The sequence below is a fragment of the Nycticebus coucang genome, chromosome 15 (genome assembly GCF_027406575.1).
Source record: "Nycticebus coucang isolate mNycCou1 chromosome 15, mNycCou1.pri, whole genome shotgun sequence".
NCBI classification, from domain to species: Eukaryota; Metazoa; Chordata; class Mammalia; order Primates; family Lorisidae; genus Nycticebus; species Nycticebus coucang.
In genome coordinates this window covers 38,014,336-38,028,838 of record NC_069794.1, presented here as the reverse complement: position 1 = coordinate 38,028,838, position 14,503 = coordinate 38,014,336, and the positions used below count along the sequence as shown (strand labels likewise).

The following is a 14,503-nucleotide window of genomic DNA, read 5'->3' as shown; positions in this document are numbered from 1 at the left end:
GGGGCGCTGGTTGGGCCGGCGCGGAAGCGGGGAGTTAAAGAGTCTGTGCCTACCGTGGGAGCTGGCTTGGCACCTGGGAGCGCCCTGGAGTTAGTATTGAGGCGTCCTTTTTATACACTCGGGTAGGTACGGTCTTTGTCGTTCTTGGCCTTTCCTCCTGTCTCGAATTGGAAAGTTTGCTTTTCCTTAGGTCTGCACCAGCCTGCCCTCTTGCAGCGAGGGAGTAGGTGCAGCAGAGACAGCCACCAACAAGGTGTGGTGGTGAGGAATTGGGGGGAGACACTTCCTCTGCTTTTCACCCAAGGAAGCCAGCTGCACCTCAGCCTTCCAGCCTTCCAGAAGTAGATTCTTCTTCTTCTTCCTTTCCCTAGTATGGATCCAATCCATCCTTTGAATGCAGTCTCGCTTTCTATCCCAGAGGATCTTGGCGAAATGGGAGTGTTTTAGGAAAGGCAACCACAAGCGGTTCATTTCCTAGCCCCTGTCAGTCATACTTCTCTGACTACGACCAGCGTGCAAGAAGGCGTAATCGACTTCGTCTCTTATCTACTTGCTACAAAGAATTGCTTAATAACAACTATAGTTTGTTAGGGAATTGCTGGGATATCCGAAGGATGTTCATACAGTTTAAAGACTTGAGATAATGAATAAAAACTATAAATATAAGTCATTTAGTTGGAAAGGGATTTCTGCCTATAGTAACATTTAGTAGTCCCAAAGGCAAGTCTGAACTCATTCATAGATAATTGACTGTTACTTATAAGCCGCTTAACTTCTCTGAACTTGTTAATGTCTGTAATGATATCACTGACACCTCTACAGTTATTTGGAGGATCACTCCAGAAATGGATATATGACACTTTTTTTGTAAACTAAAATAGCCCCGGGTATCTTAGGTTTTGAATTATTTTTTTGTGAAACGTGTTTGCTGAATATATTTTAATTGCCAAAACGAATATCTGTAGAACTTTGTAGTTTTAACATGCATACTTCTGATTTGTTTTTAGTTTTCTCTCTGTGCTATGGGAGATGTCAAAGAATCAAAAATGCAGATAACACCGGAAACTCCAGGAAGGATCCCTGTTTTAAATCCTTTTGAAAGTCCTAGTGATTATTCTAATCTCCATGAACAAACTCTTGCCAGTCCTTCTGTTTTTAAATCAACAAAATTACCAGTAAGTTATTCTAGTGTTTACAACTAATTTTAAATGTACTTAACTACCAATAATTTGAAATATAAACATTTTTTTAACAAGGTAAAGGGTAAATGACATATATATATATATACTAGTTGCAATGTCGTTTTTTTTCTTTTTTTTGTAATGTGCTTTTTTAATTATAGTGTTTGTGATTAACCTCATGATTGGGCAATAATAAGTTAGCTTCATTTGTTAGCTTCATATAATAAGTTTTCTAACTTCAACAAATGAAGTTAGCTTCATTTGTTAGCTTCATAAGTTAGCTTCATATAATAAGTTTTTTGTTTTTTTTAGGGTAGCTTTTTTTTTTTTTACATTCAAGAGGTAACGTGATAACTTCCTGCATTTGTGGGAGTTAGATACTGCGGTTGATCTTATATCGATATAAAAGAAGCTGCACTATCTAATTATCTGTTTTCATTGTTTAGCAAACATTGTTTGAATGTTGCTGTTTATCAGATAACATGCTAAGCACAGGGGTTACACCAAGCAGCACAGGTTAGGATCATTAAGTACAAACCCTCAAGGAGGTTATAGTCTCATGTAGGGGTCAGTAAACTTTTTCTGTCAGGGACCAGACAATAAGTATTTAGACTTTTCTGGTAACTTGATGGCTGTCACAGCTATTCACTTCTGCCTTGTATCATAAGAGAAGCCATCAGCAATGTGTAAACAAATAAATGTACCCATGTTCCAGTAAAGCTTTATTTATGGATACTAAAATTCAAATTTCATGTAATTTTCACTTGTCAAAAACGATCAGTATTCTTTTGGGTTCGTTTAACCATTTAAAAACATCAAAACCATTTTCAGCTTGCCAGCGTTTATAAGAAGCCAGCCCCTACTTCGATGGGATAGACACATCTAAAGGAGCAATTTCAAAACAGTGTGATATGTGCTATGATGTTGATAGGAAAGGAAAGTGCTCTATAGGAGACTAGGAAAGGGATCTGAGTTGGGGGATCTGAGTTTAAATATGAACTTTAAAATATTCTAACTATTCACATTATTTTTGAAGGTGACAATGGTTAGCATTTTACTATTTTAGTTTGCTTTTACTTATAAGCTCACTTTGTCTAATGGACTATTTCAGTTTGCTTTTACTTATAAGCTCACTTTGTTTCATTAAGACTCCAGGGCAATTTAGATGGTCTATTGATCAACTAGCTGTAATAAATCCTGTAGAAATAGATCCAGAAGATATTCATCGTCAAGCTTTATACTTAAGTCATTCTCGGTAAGTTTTCCTTTCTTGCACCTAAGTGTAATAACGTACCCTCAAATGAAGAAAGGCAGGAAATTCTAAGTGTTGAATATTTTTCTATGTAAAGATACCAAGGAGAAAAAAACTCTGATGCAGATTTTTGAATGAGTTCAAAGGACTACATCCAGAAAGATTTCCTTGCTAATAGATGGAAATCTGGATAGGATTCTTTTTCTTTTAGAGAGAACCTTCACCTTCTGCTACTTCAGTAACAGCTCTCCCTCCCAGCACTTGGTAGAAGGAAGGACATTTTGAAGTTTGTACCTTTCTGCATGGTTGTGGCTTTTACCATTGACATTTTTTTTTCTTTTATATTAGTTTAGAGTAAAACAAAATGCTGTTTAGTTGCTATCTATATTTGGGGAAGCCCAAAACCCCCTTCACAAGTTAAGACATAGAATGCAAGGTTGTCCATTAGCAACAGAGAGTTTTTTAAGGCATCATCCGACTGTGACATAGTTCCCTTGGGGGATCTGAGTAATAATTCCTAGAATTCTGCATAATACCCAGTGCAGGCTTACCTTGTCAATGTGTTGTATAGGTTTCAAGGCTGTTTAATGATGCCTAATATAGTCAGAACATGCACTTCTTGTGGAGAACAGACTTAGTTTTTGATAACAAACTAACAGGTGGTATTATTCTTTTATAGTTTTTGGTACTCTTTCATTTATATGTATGTTTTTTTTACATTTAAAAAAAATCAAATACATGGTATGACCAGCTTTTAATTTTCTGTCCTAAGGTAGATGTATTGTTGGTCCAAACAAAGGATGATCCTTTTCCTTTCGACTTTAGAATTCAGACACAAAAATGCACCCATGTTGAGATGTTCTTGCAAATAATTATCTGGCTTTTCTCCTGTATCCTCTCTTTGTCTGGTAACTTGATGACCATTCACTCAATGAATGTCCATTCAAAGGATTGTAGGAAGGAAATGAGCACAATGCACAAAAGGATTTTAACTTAAATAATACTTTTGAAAGAGAAGCTGAAAATATCAAAAAACAAATGAGTCACAGTTAATGACTAATATTTTTGTTTCACGTTGATTGTGCTTAAAATTATTTTGTCTCTTTTCTTCAATATATTGACTCCTGGACAATTATTGTATCTTACTGATGGAGAGATATATATTGAGTACAGAGAGGCACTGGGAGAAACACTGAAGAGCAATGCAGGATGTCATTCCTGCCTTCATGCGTCAACAATATGAGTAGGACAAAGTTGCAGTACAGTGTTTCTGTCCCTATTGATAAATTATGTGTTGTCTATGTAGGTTTGCAAAGACAATCTTGCTGTATTTCAGTAGAAAGATTTGTGATATAAAAGGAAAGAATGGTAAAATATCCTAATTTTAATCTAATCTACTAAAGTAATTGAATGAATGGTTAAGGCTTCTACCAATACTAGTGAGCATATTCTTAAGACAGTATGTTGATTAATCTTTAGAAACCAGCAATGGCTTTCAGTATCTGTCTCTTTTTACCTAACCAGAGCTCTCTGTATCAGTTCTTCTTATCCTTTTTATGCCACTGCCCACAGAAAATGGTAACTGTAAGGCATACTGGTATAAACAAATGAGTCTTGTCCACGCAGGAGGTGACCACTCCTAAAGGTGACCACGCAGGAGGTGACCACTCCTAAAGGTGACCATGCAGGAGGTGACCACTCCATCTCTACCCTGCAAAGGATCAACATTGAGTGCAGACCTGCTACCCATGTGCATCATATCTGTGTTCAGTGGGATGCCGGTTGGGAGACTCTGCTCTTTATGACTTCTTAGAGCTTCTGTAATCTGGCTCTACAATATTTAGCCCCCTTGATTTTTATAGTTTCCAGCAATCACCAGAATATTTCTGGTTCCTAAAGAGTCCTTCTAATGAGGTAGCAAAAAGTTTCTGAATGTGGTAATGGAAGTTGAGAGCTTGGTTCAGATGCTAATGTTACTGTGCCCTGTCATTTTGACCTGGTCATAACCATGATAAGATGATGAGAATTGAGTTCTCATCAGCTTCAAAATGGCTGTTGTTCAAGCTGGGATGTGTGGGTCATCAGTGTAGTTTATTTTCTTACACACAATTCCCCCACTCGAAAATTTCTGAGATGTGTTCGTTCTCACATAAGCTTTCAGGTATGTATGAACAAATACATACCTGAAAAGTTTCTGAGAGAAAATCATTTTAAATTGTTGTAAAAAAGTGTCTTACTGATTTATTGATGGAAAGCACATATTCTTTCTGGAGTAGAATAAAGAAGTGGTCCTGTAAGGGTAACTGGTGAGTCCTTGACAAGTACATGCCTTCTGCTTGAGACCCAACATTTCATATTAAATCTTATAGCTGAGAAATTTGTGTTGCTATAATTGCATATTGTATCAAAGTGGAAAAAATAGTTTATTTGGAGAAAATTTTATATTGCTGATGTTTTATTTCAGAATTAATATTTTTTGCCTATTTATTCAGAACCATAAGGATGAAGTTTCTTTTCTTCTATTTCAGAGTGAGAGTTGATTCTAAAATTACTGCTGTGATTAAAAGAGTAAGAATTTGGGTAGTTCTTAGATACCTGTCGAAGGAAATACAGTAGAACCTCTGTAAGTTGACCACCCAAGGGACTATAACAGGCTGGTCAACATATGGAGGTGGTCAACTTAAGGAACTAGGCCTGCTGTACTGATAGACACATGTGGTGCATGTCCAGTCTATAAAAATTAGGTGGCTCGGTGCCTGTAGCTCAAGTGTCTAAGGCGCCAGCCACATACACCAGAGCTGGCAGGTTCGAATCCAACTCAGGCCTGCCAAAACAACAATGACAACTATAACCAAAAAATAGCCGGGCGTTGTGGCGGGTGCCTATAGTCCCAGCTAGTTAGGAGGCTGAGGTCAGATAATCGCTTAAGCCTAGTATTTGGAGGTTGCTGTGAGCTGTGATGCCACGGCATTCTACCCAGGGCAACAGCTTGAGGCTCTGTCTCAAAAAAAAAAAAAAATTAGGTCACCATAAGGAGGTGGTTAGTGTAGGAGGTGGTCAGCTATGGTGGTTCTACTGTGTTGATTAAAGGACAAAGTTTATTCAGATTACTTTTATGTTGTTAATAGCAATTTAAAAATTATATCAATGTAAATTTTTAAAGAGAAAATATTATTCCATTCAAGCTTTCAATGGAAAAGAGGAAGGAAAGCCTAATAACTCAATGCAGAATTTCAGAATACTACCATTTGCTAAATGTTGTATCAGTTTTTATTTTAAAGTCGAGCTTAATGTTTGACAGTTTTCAACAGAGGGAAAGTGTTTCTTTGAAAGGTTATTATTTTAAATGTTCAATAAGCTTAAGTAATGGCATGGTTATTTTTCTTCTTTATTTCTATATAGACTAGATAAAGATGTGGAAGACAAAAGACAAAAAGCCATCGAAGAGGTAACTTAAAATTGTTACTGATCATTAAGCCAAGTAAGATTCAATTCCTCATGCATCTCACCTCTTTTAGGAAGACTTTGCAAATCTTTCACTACCTCAGCTCCCCACCAGACCTCCCCTGCTACCAACTATGTAAGCATCCTTCTGTGTTTTCCTAAGACCAATGGTTTTGAGTTTTCTCTCTTCCTCTCTTAGAACTTACATACTATTACAATCATCACTATAGCATTTTTCTCCCCTAGATGGAATTCTTTTGTGGCCAATATTGTGCTCATTCATCTTTTTATTCTCAGGGCCTGGCACAATCTTTCTTCTTTGTTTCTGCAGAATATTGATTAGCACACACTTCTGTTTCCAGTTGGAATTTATAGAAGAAGTTGAATATTTTTAGGCCTTCACAAGCTAGATTATCATTGGTAATGGTTTTGTCTTTTCTTGTTAAGACTTTGGGTTTTTAAGACATGGAATATATTTCATGAAATAAAATGTTTACCACTACTCAGTATATCACAACTGTAGAGTTTTTAAAAATAAACTAGGTTTTTCACTTTTTGCTTTTTTTGCTGAACTCCCTTTCTCAGAGTGTAAGAGGTGTCTATTTCTTTCCTCAGAAAGTCTATGTCTAGCAACATTTCTGATTTTTCTCTTTCCCCCTGCACAGTCTCCTCAACCTACCTCCATCCCTTTACTGAACTTGGCTGTCTACATCCCAAAACATTTCTGCTCTGACATGTCCAGACATCAGGCACTGCCTGGGCTTCTCCTGCACTTTTTCTTAGCATAAGGGTTGTTTCCTTGGCCTGTTTTTTCGAATGCAGTTTCATATGTTTACTTCTGTCCAATATTACCTACTTATTAAATTTCACAATTTCATGATTTTCATTCCAATCTTGGTGCTTCCTTCCCCAGCTGTATATTCTTAGACTCTTTGCAAATTCCTGACGTTTTGAAAAATACATGCTCTTTTAGAATTCTCATCCTTAAGGTGTAATTCAGCAATAAAGTCAGAGTACAGATTAGGGCTAACATATCAGAAATAAATTAAATTTTTTAAATAATGTATTTTGGAAAATATAATAAATACATATGGTAAAAATAATTCAAATACAAAGACAAATATGAAAAGGAAATGACAGGCCTCTTTCTTTTCCCCCTCACTTCTTAAAAGGCAACTGCTATAATTCTTATATATACTTCAGATTTTTTTGTGTGTGTTTAATAGCACATATACTTTAAATATTACATTTTAGGCAAATAGGATCATAATTTTCATGCTATTTTGCATCTTGATTTTTTGCTAAATAATTTTTCTTAAATTTTTTTATAATTAGCATATACAGATTCTTATCTTTTAGCATAGTAACCCAGCCCTACTGATAAATGTTTAAGTTGTATTCATTATTTTCTCTCACAGATAAAGCAGGGTACTGCAGTAATTTTTACTTATATCTATGTTCTTGAAATGGATTTACTAAGTCAGAAGCATTGTGAATTTTTAGCTTTTGGTAGATTTTACCATATTGCCCTCTTAAAAGGCATTACTAATTTACACTCATATGACTCCTGGTTATATTCTTATACTGTCTGTTTTTTCATATCTCCAGTACTAATTATTATCACAATTAATTCTTGCTACTCGTATTACTTTAAAATGACATCCTGTTATTTTGGATTTGTATTTTTTTTACCTTTAAGCAAACTTATATGTAACTTCTTAAGGTTATCAGTCCATTCCATTTCTGTTTTTCCTTTAAATTCCTTTATCATAATCTGACTCCTCCTTTTTTTATCTTTTCCTCATAAATTCATAGTAGTTTAGTTAAGGCAATTCATTCTGTTATGTGTGTAGTCAAATGTAAAGAAGATCTTTTGAGTTATTCTCATGGGAAAGGGAAGAAATACTATATTATGTATGAAAGAGGATAGAAATCTATTCAAGTGCCCTATCTGCATTTGAGTATACTGGCCAGTGCTGATAAATGTTTAATAGCTGGCCCTCTGCTCATGGAAATGCACTTTTTATAGTGATTGCTGCTATCCATAGAGTGAATACTCTATGTCAAATTTCAGGCTACTGATGTGGCATTGCTAAGTGGGAAAACAACAGTGGCACATCATTATATGAGATAATTTCACCATGTGGATAAAACGATACTGTTAACTTCAAGAGCGTAGATGTTGGTAAATGTGGTAAAATAATTAACAAATGATGAGTTTTGAAAATTTGGTACCTATATTTTTAATGTAATTTATTTAATTGTACATTTTCTTAATTTTATTTTGAAAATTAAGTTTCGAAAATTTGGTACCTTTATTTTTAATGTAATTTATTTAATTGTACATTTTCTTAATTTAATTTAATTAATTAATTTATTTATTTTATTGTTGGGGATTCATTGAGGGTACAATAAGCCAGGTTACATTGATCGTTAGGTAAAGTCCCTCTTGCAATCATGTCTTGCCCCCAGGAGATGTGGCATGCACCAAGGCCCCGTCCCCCTCCCTCCTTCCCTCTCTCTGCTTCTAATTTTATTTTTAATATTGGCTATCAGTTTAGCAACTGGTGTGCAAAATTCCTAAAAATACAATAATTAGATTTTGAGGCCCGGTGCACCATTCATACTGGCTAACTTTTTTTTTTTTCTTTTTTTGGCAGCTTTTTGGCCCCAGGCTGGGTTTGAACCTGCCACCTCCCGTATATGGGGCTGGCACCCTACTCTTGAGCCACAGGCGCTGCCCCATACTGGCTAACTTGTGTATGTCTATCTCCACTATTCCTTCCCTCTTAATCCTTCCTGTTATCACACCCCTCAAAAATATTTTATAAATACTTTAAATGTCTTCCATTTAACTTTGGGTCATTTATACTTTCAGGTACTACAAATTTAAATATAAAGTTCAATATAGCACATATTTATTGTTTATGTGAAAGCAACGCGGGTACCTTCTCATGTGTGGGGGAAAGTTATGCCTAATCATATGACTTTAATTTTCCTAGTTTTTCACTAAAGATGTCATCGTACCTTCTCCTTGGACTGAACATGAAGGGAAACAGCTTTCAGAGTGCCATTCCAGTAAATGTGAGTGTACTAAAAGCCATATGAATGAGAATCGTAAAAATCAGTGAATGTAAAAGAACACACAGTCAAGTGTCAGTTTATCTATTTTTGGTAAGGAGCTTGCTTCTAAGTTAAATTTCGTGATAACAGTTTAAAATTTGACTAAGATATGCTGAATTTTTGGTTTTGGCTGTTCTATTCTTCCTTTAACTTTTTCATCATGACTGTTGTTAATAGCAGTCATGATATTATAGAGGATTGATAGATGAGGAAATAGTTGGTGTTGAATATAGATAGAGCTCCGCTGTTAATGACTTTAACAGTGCTTTGGAAGGTTAGTACTTTAAATAAAATCATTAAGTTGCTTTGGTTTCTGCTAATTTGCTGATTTCTCATAAAGGGTAGAGGAAGGATGGAGAAATTATATGACCCTTAGGACAGTGGTCATCTGCAAAATTAATAAGGAAATTAAAGGGCAGGCAGTGGTTGTCTTATATTTGCTCTCACTGCCCTTTGGTTTGTGAGACAATGTTTAAATATCACTGGTATATATGTATCCCACATTGCAGTGGAATTCCCCACTTTTCTTTTTTTTTTTTTTTTTTAATTTTTTTATTAAATCATAACTGTATACAATGATATGATTATGGGGCATCATACACTCACTTCATAAACCATTTGACACATTTTTATCACAGTGGTTAACATAGCCTTTCCGGCGTTATCTCAGTTACTGTGCCAAAACCTTTACATTCTACATTTACCAAGTTTCGCAAATACCCCTATAATATGCACCACAGGTGTGATCCCACCGATTCCCCTCCCTCTACCCACCCCCCCCTTTCCCACTTCCCCCTATTGTTAAGTTGTAGCTGGGTTATAGCTTTCATGTGAGAGTCCCAAATTAGTTTCATAGTAGGGCTGTGTACATTGCGTATTTTTTCTTCCATTCTTGGGATACTTTACTAAGAAGAATATGTTCCAGCTCCATCCATGTAAACATGAAAGAGGTAAAGTCTCCATCTTTCTTTAAGGCTGCATAGTATTCCATGGTATACATATACCACAATTTATTAATCCATTCGTGGATCGATGGGCACTTGGGCTTTTTCCATGACTTAGCTATTATGAATTGGGCTGCAGTAAACATTCTGGTACAAATATCTTTGTTATGTTGTGATTTTTGGTCTTCTGGGTATATGCCCAGCAGAGGAATTACAGGATTGAATGGCAGATCTATTTTTAGATCTCTGAGTGTGCTCCATATATCTTTCCAAAAGGAATGTATTAATTTGCATTCCCACCAGCAGTGCAGAAGTGTTCCCTTTTCTCCGCATCCACGCCAACATCTCTGGTCTTGAGATTTTGTGATATAGGCTAGTCTCATTGGAGTTAGATGATATCTCAAAGTAGTTTTGATTTGCATTTCTCTGATGATTAAAGATGATGAGCATTTTTTCATATGTCTGAAGGCCGTGCGCCTGTCTTCTTCAGAGAAGTTTCTCTTCAAATCCCTTGCCCAGCCTGCGATGGGATCCCTTGTTTTTTTCTTGCTGATGCGTTTGAGTTCTCTGTGGATTCTGGTTATTAAACCTTTGTCAGAGTTATACCCTGCAAATATCTTCTCCCATTCTGAGGGCTGTCTGCTTGCTCTGCTTACTGTGTTCTTAGCTGTGCAGAAGCTTTTTAGTTTGATCAAGTCCCAGTAGTGTATTTTTGAAGCTGCTTCAATTGCCCGGGGGGTTCTCCTCATGAAATACTCACCCAGACCAATTTCTTCAAGGGTTTTCCCTGCATTCTCCTCTAGTATTTTTATAGTTTCATGTCTTAAGTTTAAATGTTTAATCCAATGAGAGTCTATCTTAGTTAATGGTGAAAGGTGTGGGTCCAATTTCAGTCTTCTGCAGGTTGCCAGCCAGTTCACCCAGCACCATTTGTTAAATAGGGAATCTTTTCCCCACTGAATGTTTTTAATTGGCTTGTCAAAAATCAAATAGCGGTAAGTAGCTGGATTCATCTCTTGGTTCTCTATTCTATTCCAGATATCTACTTCTCTGTTTTTGTGCCAATACCATGCTGTTTTGATCACTATCGATTTGTAGTAAAGTCTGAGGTCTGGTAGTGTGATTCCTCCTGTTTTGTTTTTATTTCTGAGTAATGTCTTGGCTATTCGAGGTTTTTTCTGATTCCATATAAAACGAAGTAATGTTTTTTCAAGATCTTTAAAATATGACAGTGGAGCTTTAATAGGGAGTGCGTTGAAATTATATATTGCTTTGGGTAGTATGGACATTTTGATAATGTTGATTCTTCCTAGCCATGAGCATGGTATGTTTTTCCATTTGTTAACATTTTCAGCTATTTCTTTTCTTAGAGTTTCATAGTTCTCTTTATAGAGATCTTTCACGTCTTTTGTTAGGTAAATTCCCAAATATTTCATCTTCTTTGGCACTACTGTGAATGGGATAGAGTCCTTAACTGCTTTTTCAATTTGACTGTTGTTGGTGTATATAAAGGCTACCGATTTATGAATGTTGATTTTGTAACCTGAGACGCTGCTGTATTCCTTGATCACTTCTAGGAGTTTTGTAGTAGAGTCCCTAGTGTTTTCCAGATACACAATCATATCATCTGCGAAGAGCGAGAGTTTGATCTCTTCTGACCCTATATGGATACCCTTGATCGCCTTTTCTTCCCTAATTGCGGTGGCTAAAACTTCCATTACAATGTTGAAAAGCAATGGAGACAATGGGCAGCCTTGTCTGGTTCCTGATCTGAGTGGAAATGATTCCAATTTAACTCCATTCAATATGATATTGGCTGTGGGTTTGCTGTAGATAGCCTCTATCAGTTTAAGAAAAGTCCCTTCTAGACCAATTTTCTTGAGTGTTCTGATCATGAAGGGATGCTGGATATTATCGAAAGCTTTTTCTGCATCAATTGAGAGAATCATATGGTCTTTGTTTTTTAATTTGTTTATGTGCTGAATTACATTTATAGACTTACGTATATTGAACCAGCCTTGAGACCCTGGGATAAAACCAACTTGGTCATGATGTATAATTTGTTTGATGTGTTGCTGGATTCTGTTTGTTAGGATCTTGTTGAATATTTTTGCATCTATATTCATTAGTGATATTGGTCTATAATTTTCTTTTCTTGTTGGGTCTTTCCCTGGTTTGGGGATCAGGGTGATATTTGCTTCATAGAACGTGTTGGGTAGTCTTCCTTCTTTTTCTACATTTTGGAACAGGTTGAGTAATATAGGTACTAATTCCTCTTTAAAGGTTTGGTAGAATTCTGACGTGAAACCATCTGGTCCCGGGCTTTTCTTTTTAGGGAGGTTTTGTATAGTTGATGCTATTTCTGAACTTGGTATGGGTCAGTTCAACATTTCCACTTGATTCTGGTTAAGTCTTGGAAGGTGGCGTGCTTCCAAGTATCGGTCTATTTCCTTCAGATTTTCATATTTCTGAGAATAAAGTTTCTTGTAATATTCATTAAGGATTTTTGGATTTCTGATGAGTCTGTGGTTATTTCGTCTTTGTTGTTTCTGATTGATGATATTAGAGATTTTACTCTTTTTTTCCTGATTAGGTTGGCCAGAGGTTTATCTATTTTATTGACCTTTTCAAAAAACCAGCTTTTTGATTTATTGATCTGTTGTATTATTCTTTTGTTTTCAATTTCATTTAATTCTGCTCTAATTTTGGTTATTTCTTTTCTTCTACTGGGTTTGGGGTTGGAATGTTCTTCCTTTTCCAGTTGCGTGAGATGTCCCATTAAGTTGTTAACTTCCTCTCTTTCCGTTCTCTTGAGGAAGGCTTGCAGTGCTATAAATTTCCCTCTTAGAACTGCCTTTGCAGTGTCCCAGAGGTTCTGATAGCTTGTGTCTTCATTGTCATTTTGTTCCAAAAAATTGGCGATTTCTTTCTTAATCTCATCTCTGACCCAGCTATCATTCAGCATAAGGTTATTTAACTTCCATGTTTTTGTATGGGTATGCAGATTCCTGTTGTTACTCAATTCAAGTTTTATTCCATGATGGTCCGAGAAGATGCATGGAATAATTTCTATTCCTTTAAATTTACTGAGGTTAGACTTGTGACCTAAAATGTGGTCAATTTTGGAGTAAGTTCCGTGGGCTGATGAGAAGTATGTGTATTCAGTTTTGTTGGGATGAAATGTTCTGTAGATGTCTGTTAAATCTAAATATTGGATGGTTAGGTTTAAATCTAAGATTTCTTTGCTCAGCTTCTTTCTGGAGGATCGATCCAACACTGCCAAGGGAGTGTTGAAATCTCCAACGATTATGGAGCTGGAGGAAATCAAGTTACTCATGTCTGTTAGAGTTTCTCTTATAAATTGAGGTGCATTCTGGTTGGGTGCATAGATATTAATAATTGAGATCTCGTCATATTGAGTATTACCCTTAACAAATATGAAGTGACCATTCTTGTCCTTCCTTACTTTTGATGGTTTAAAGCCTACTGTATCTGCAAATAAAATTGCAACACCTGCTTTTTTCTGATTACCATTTGCCTGAAATATCGATGACCATCCTTTCACCCTGAGTCTGTATTTGTCTTTTAAGTTGAGATGTGACTCTTGTATGCAACAAATATCTGGCTTGAGTTTTTGTATCCAGTCAGCTAACCTATGCCTCTTTAGAGGACAGTTTAAGCCATTCACATTGATGGAGAGTATTGATAAGTCTGGTGGAATTTTGGGTATCGAGTTTTTCAAAGGTCCAGTGGACATTTTTAGTCCTTTCGCCAGTGTGGAAGTTGGAGTTTGATCCGAAGTTTCTGAGTGAGTTTACTTTTGTGGTATAGGATTGGGTTGGTCATTGTGGAGGATAGGTCTGAGAACATCCTGAAGAGCTGGTTTACTTATGGCAAATTTTTTCAACATATGAATGTCATTGAAGTATTTAATTTCTCCATCATAGATGAAACTCAGTTTAGCTGGATACAAGATCCTGGGTTGAAAGTTTTTTTGCTTTAGGAGATTAAAAGTTGATGACCAGCCTCTTCTTGCTTGAAAAGTTTCAGCAGAGAGATCTGCAGTTATTCTAATATTCTTACCTTTGTACGTTATAGTTTTCTTTCGCCGGGCTGCTTTGAGAATCTTCTCTTTCATATTAACTTTAGTGAAGCTAATTATGATAGGTCTGGGGGATGACTTATTGGGGTTGAATCGTGCTGGGGTTCTGAAGCTGTCTGCTATCTGAATTTCAGATTCTCTAGGCATGTCTGGAAAATTTTCTTTCATAATTTCATGTAGAAGGGCCTCTGTGTCCTTGGCAGCTACTTCATCATTCTCCGAAATTCCTATAACCCTTATGTTGTTTTTTTTCAAATTATCTGAGAGCTCTCTGAGTGAGTGATCCGTTTTTGCTCTCCATTTCTCTTCCTCTTTGAGAGACTGGGAGCGTTCGAAGACTTTATCTTCAGTGTCAGAAATCCTTTCTTCTGCTTGCTCCATTCTGTTACTGAGGGATTCTACTGTATTTTTCATATCTTTGAGGGCTGTAAGTTCTTGTTTCAGTGTGTCTAAGTCT

General features: G+C 36.2%; 1 protein-coding gene across 1 annotated transcript in view; it reads left to right on the top strand.

Moving 5' to 3' along the window:
* Positions 1–7: 7 nt before the first annotated feature.
* The window catches only part of BORA (BORA aurora kinase A activator), a 38,597-nt gene continuing 24,101 nt past the window's right edge, over positions 8–14,503 (top strand). The window contains exons 1-5 of the mRNA XM_053563710.1: positions 8–122; positions 1,008–1,175; positions 2,330–2,436; positions 5,836–5,881; positions 8,880–8,961. Coding sequence (XP_053419685.1) covers positions 1,023–1,175; positions 2,330–2,436; positions 5,836–5,881; positions 8,880–8,961 — 388 coding nt within the window. The 5' untranslated portion in view covers positions 8–122; positions 1,008–1,022. The remainder of the gene's footprint in view (positions 123–1,007; positions 1,176–2,329; positions 2,437–5,835; positions 5,882–8,879; positions 8,962–14,503) is intronic.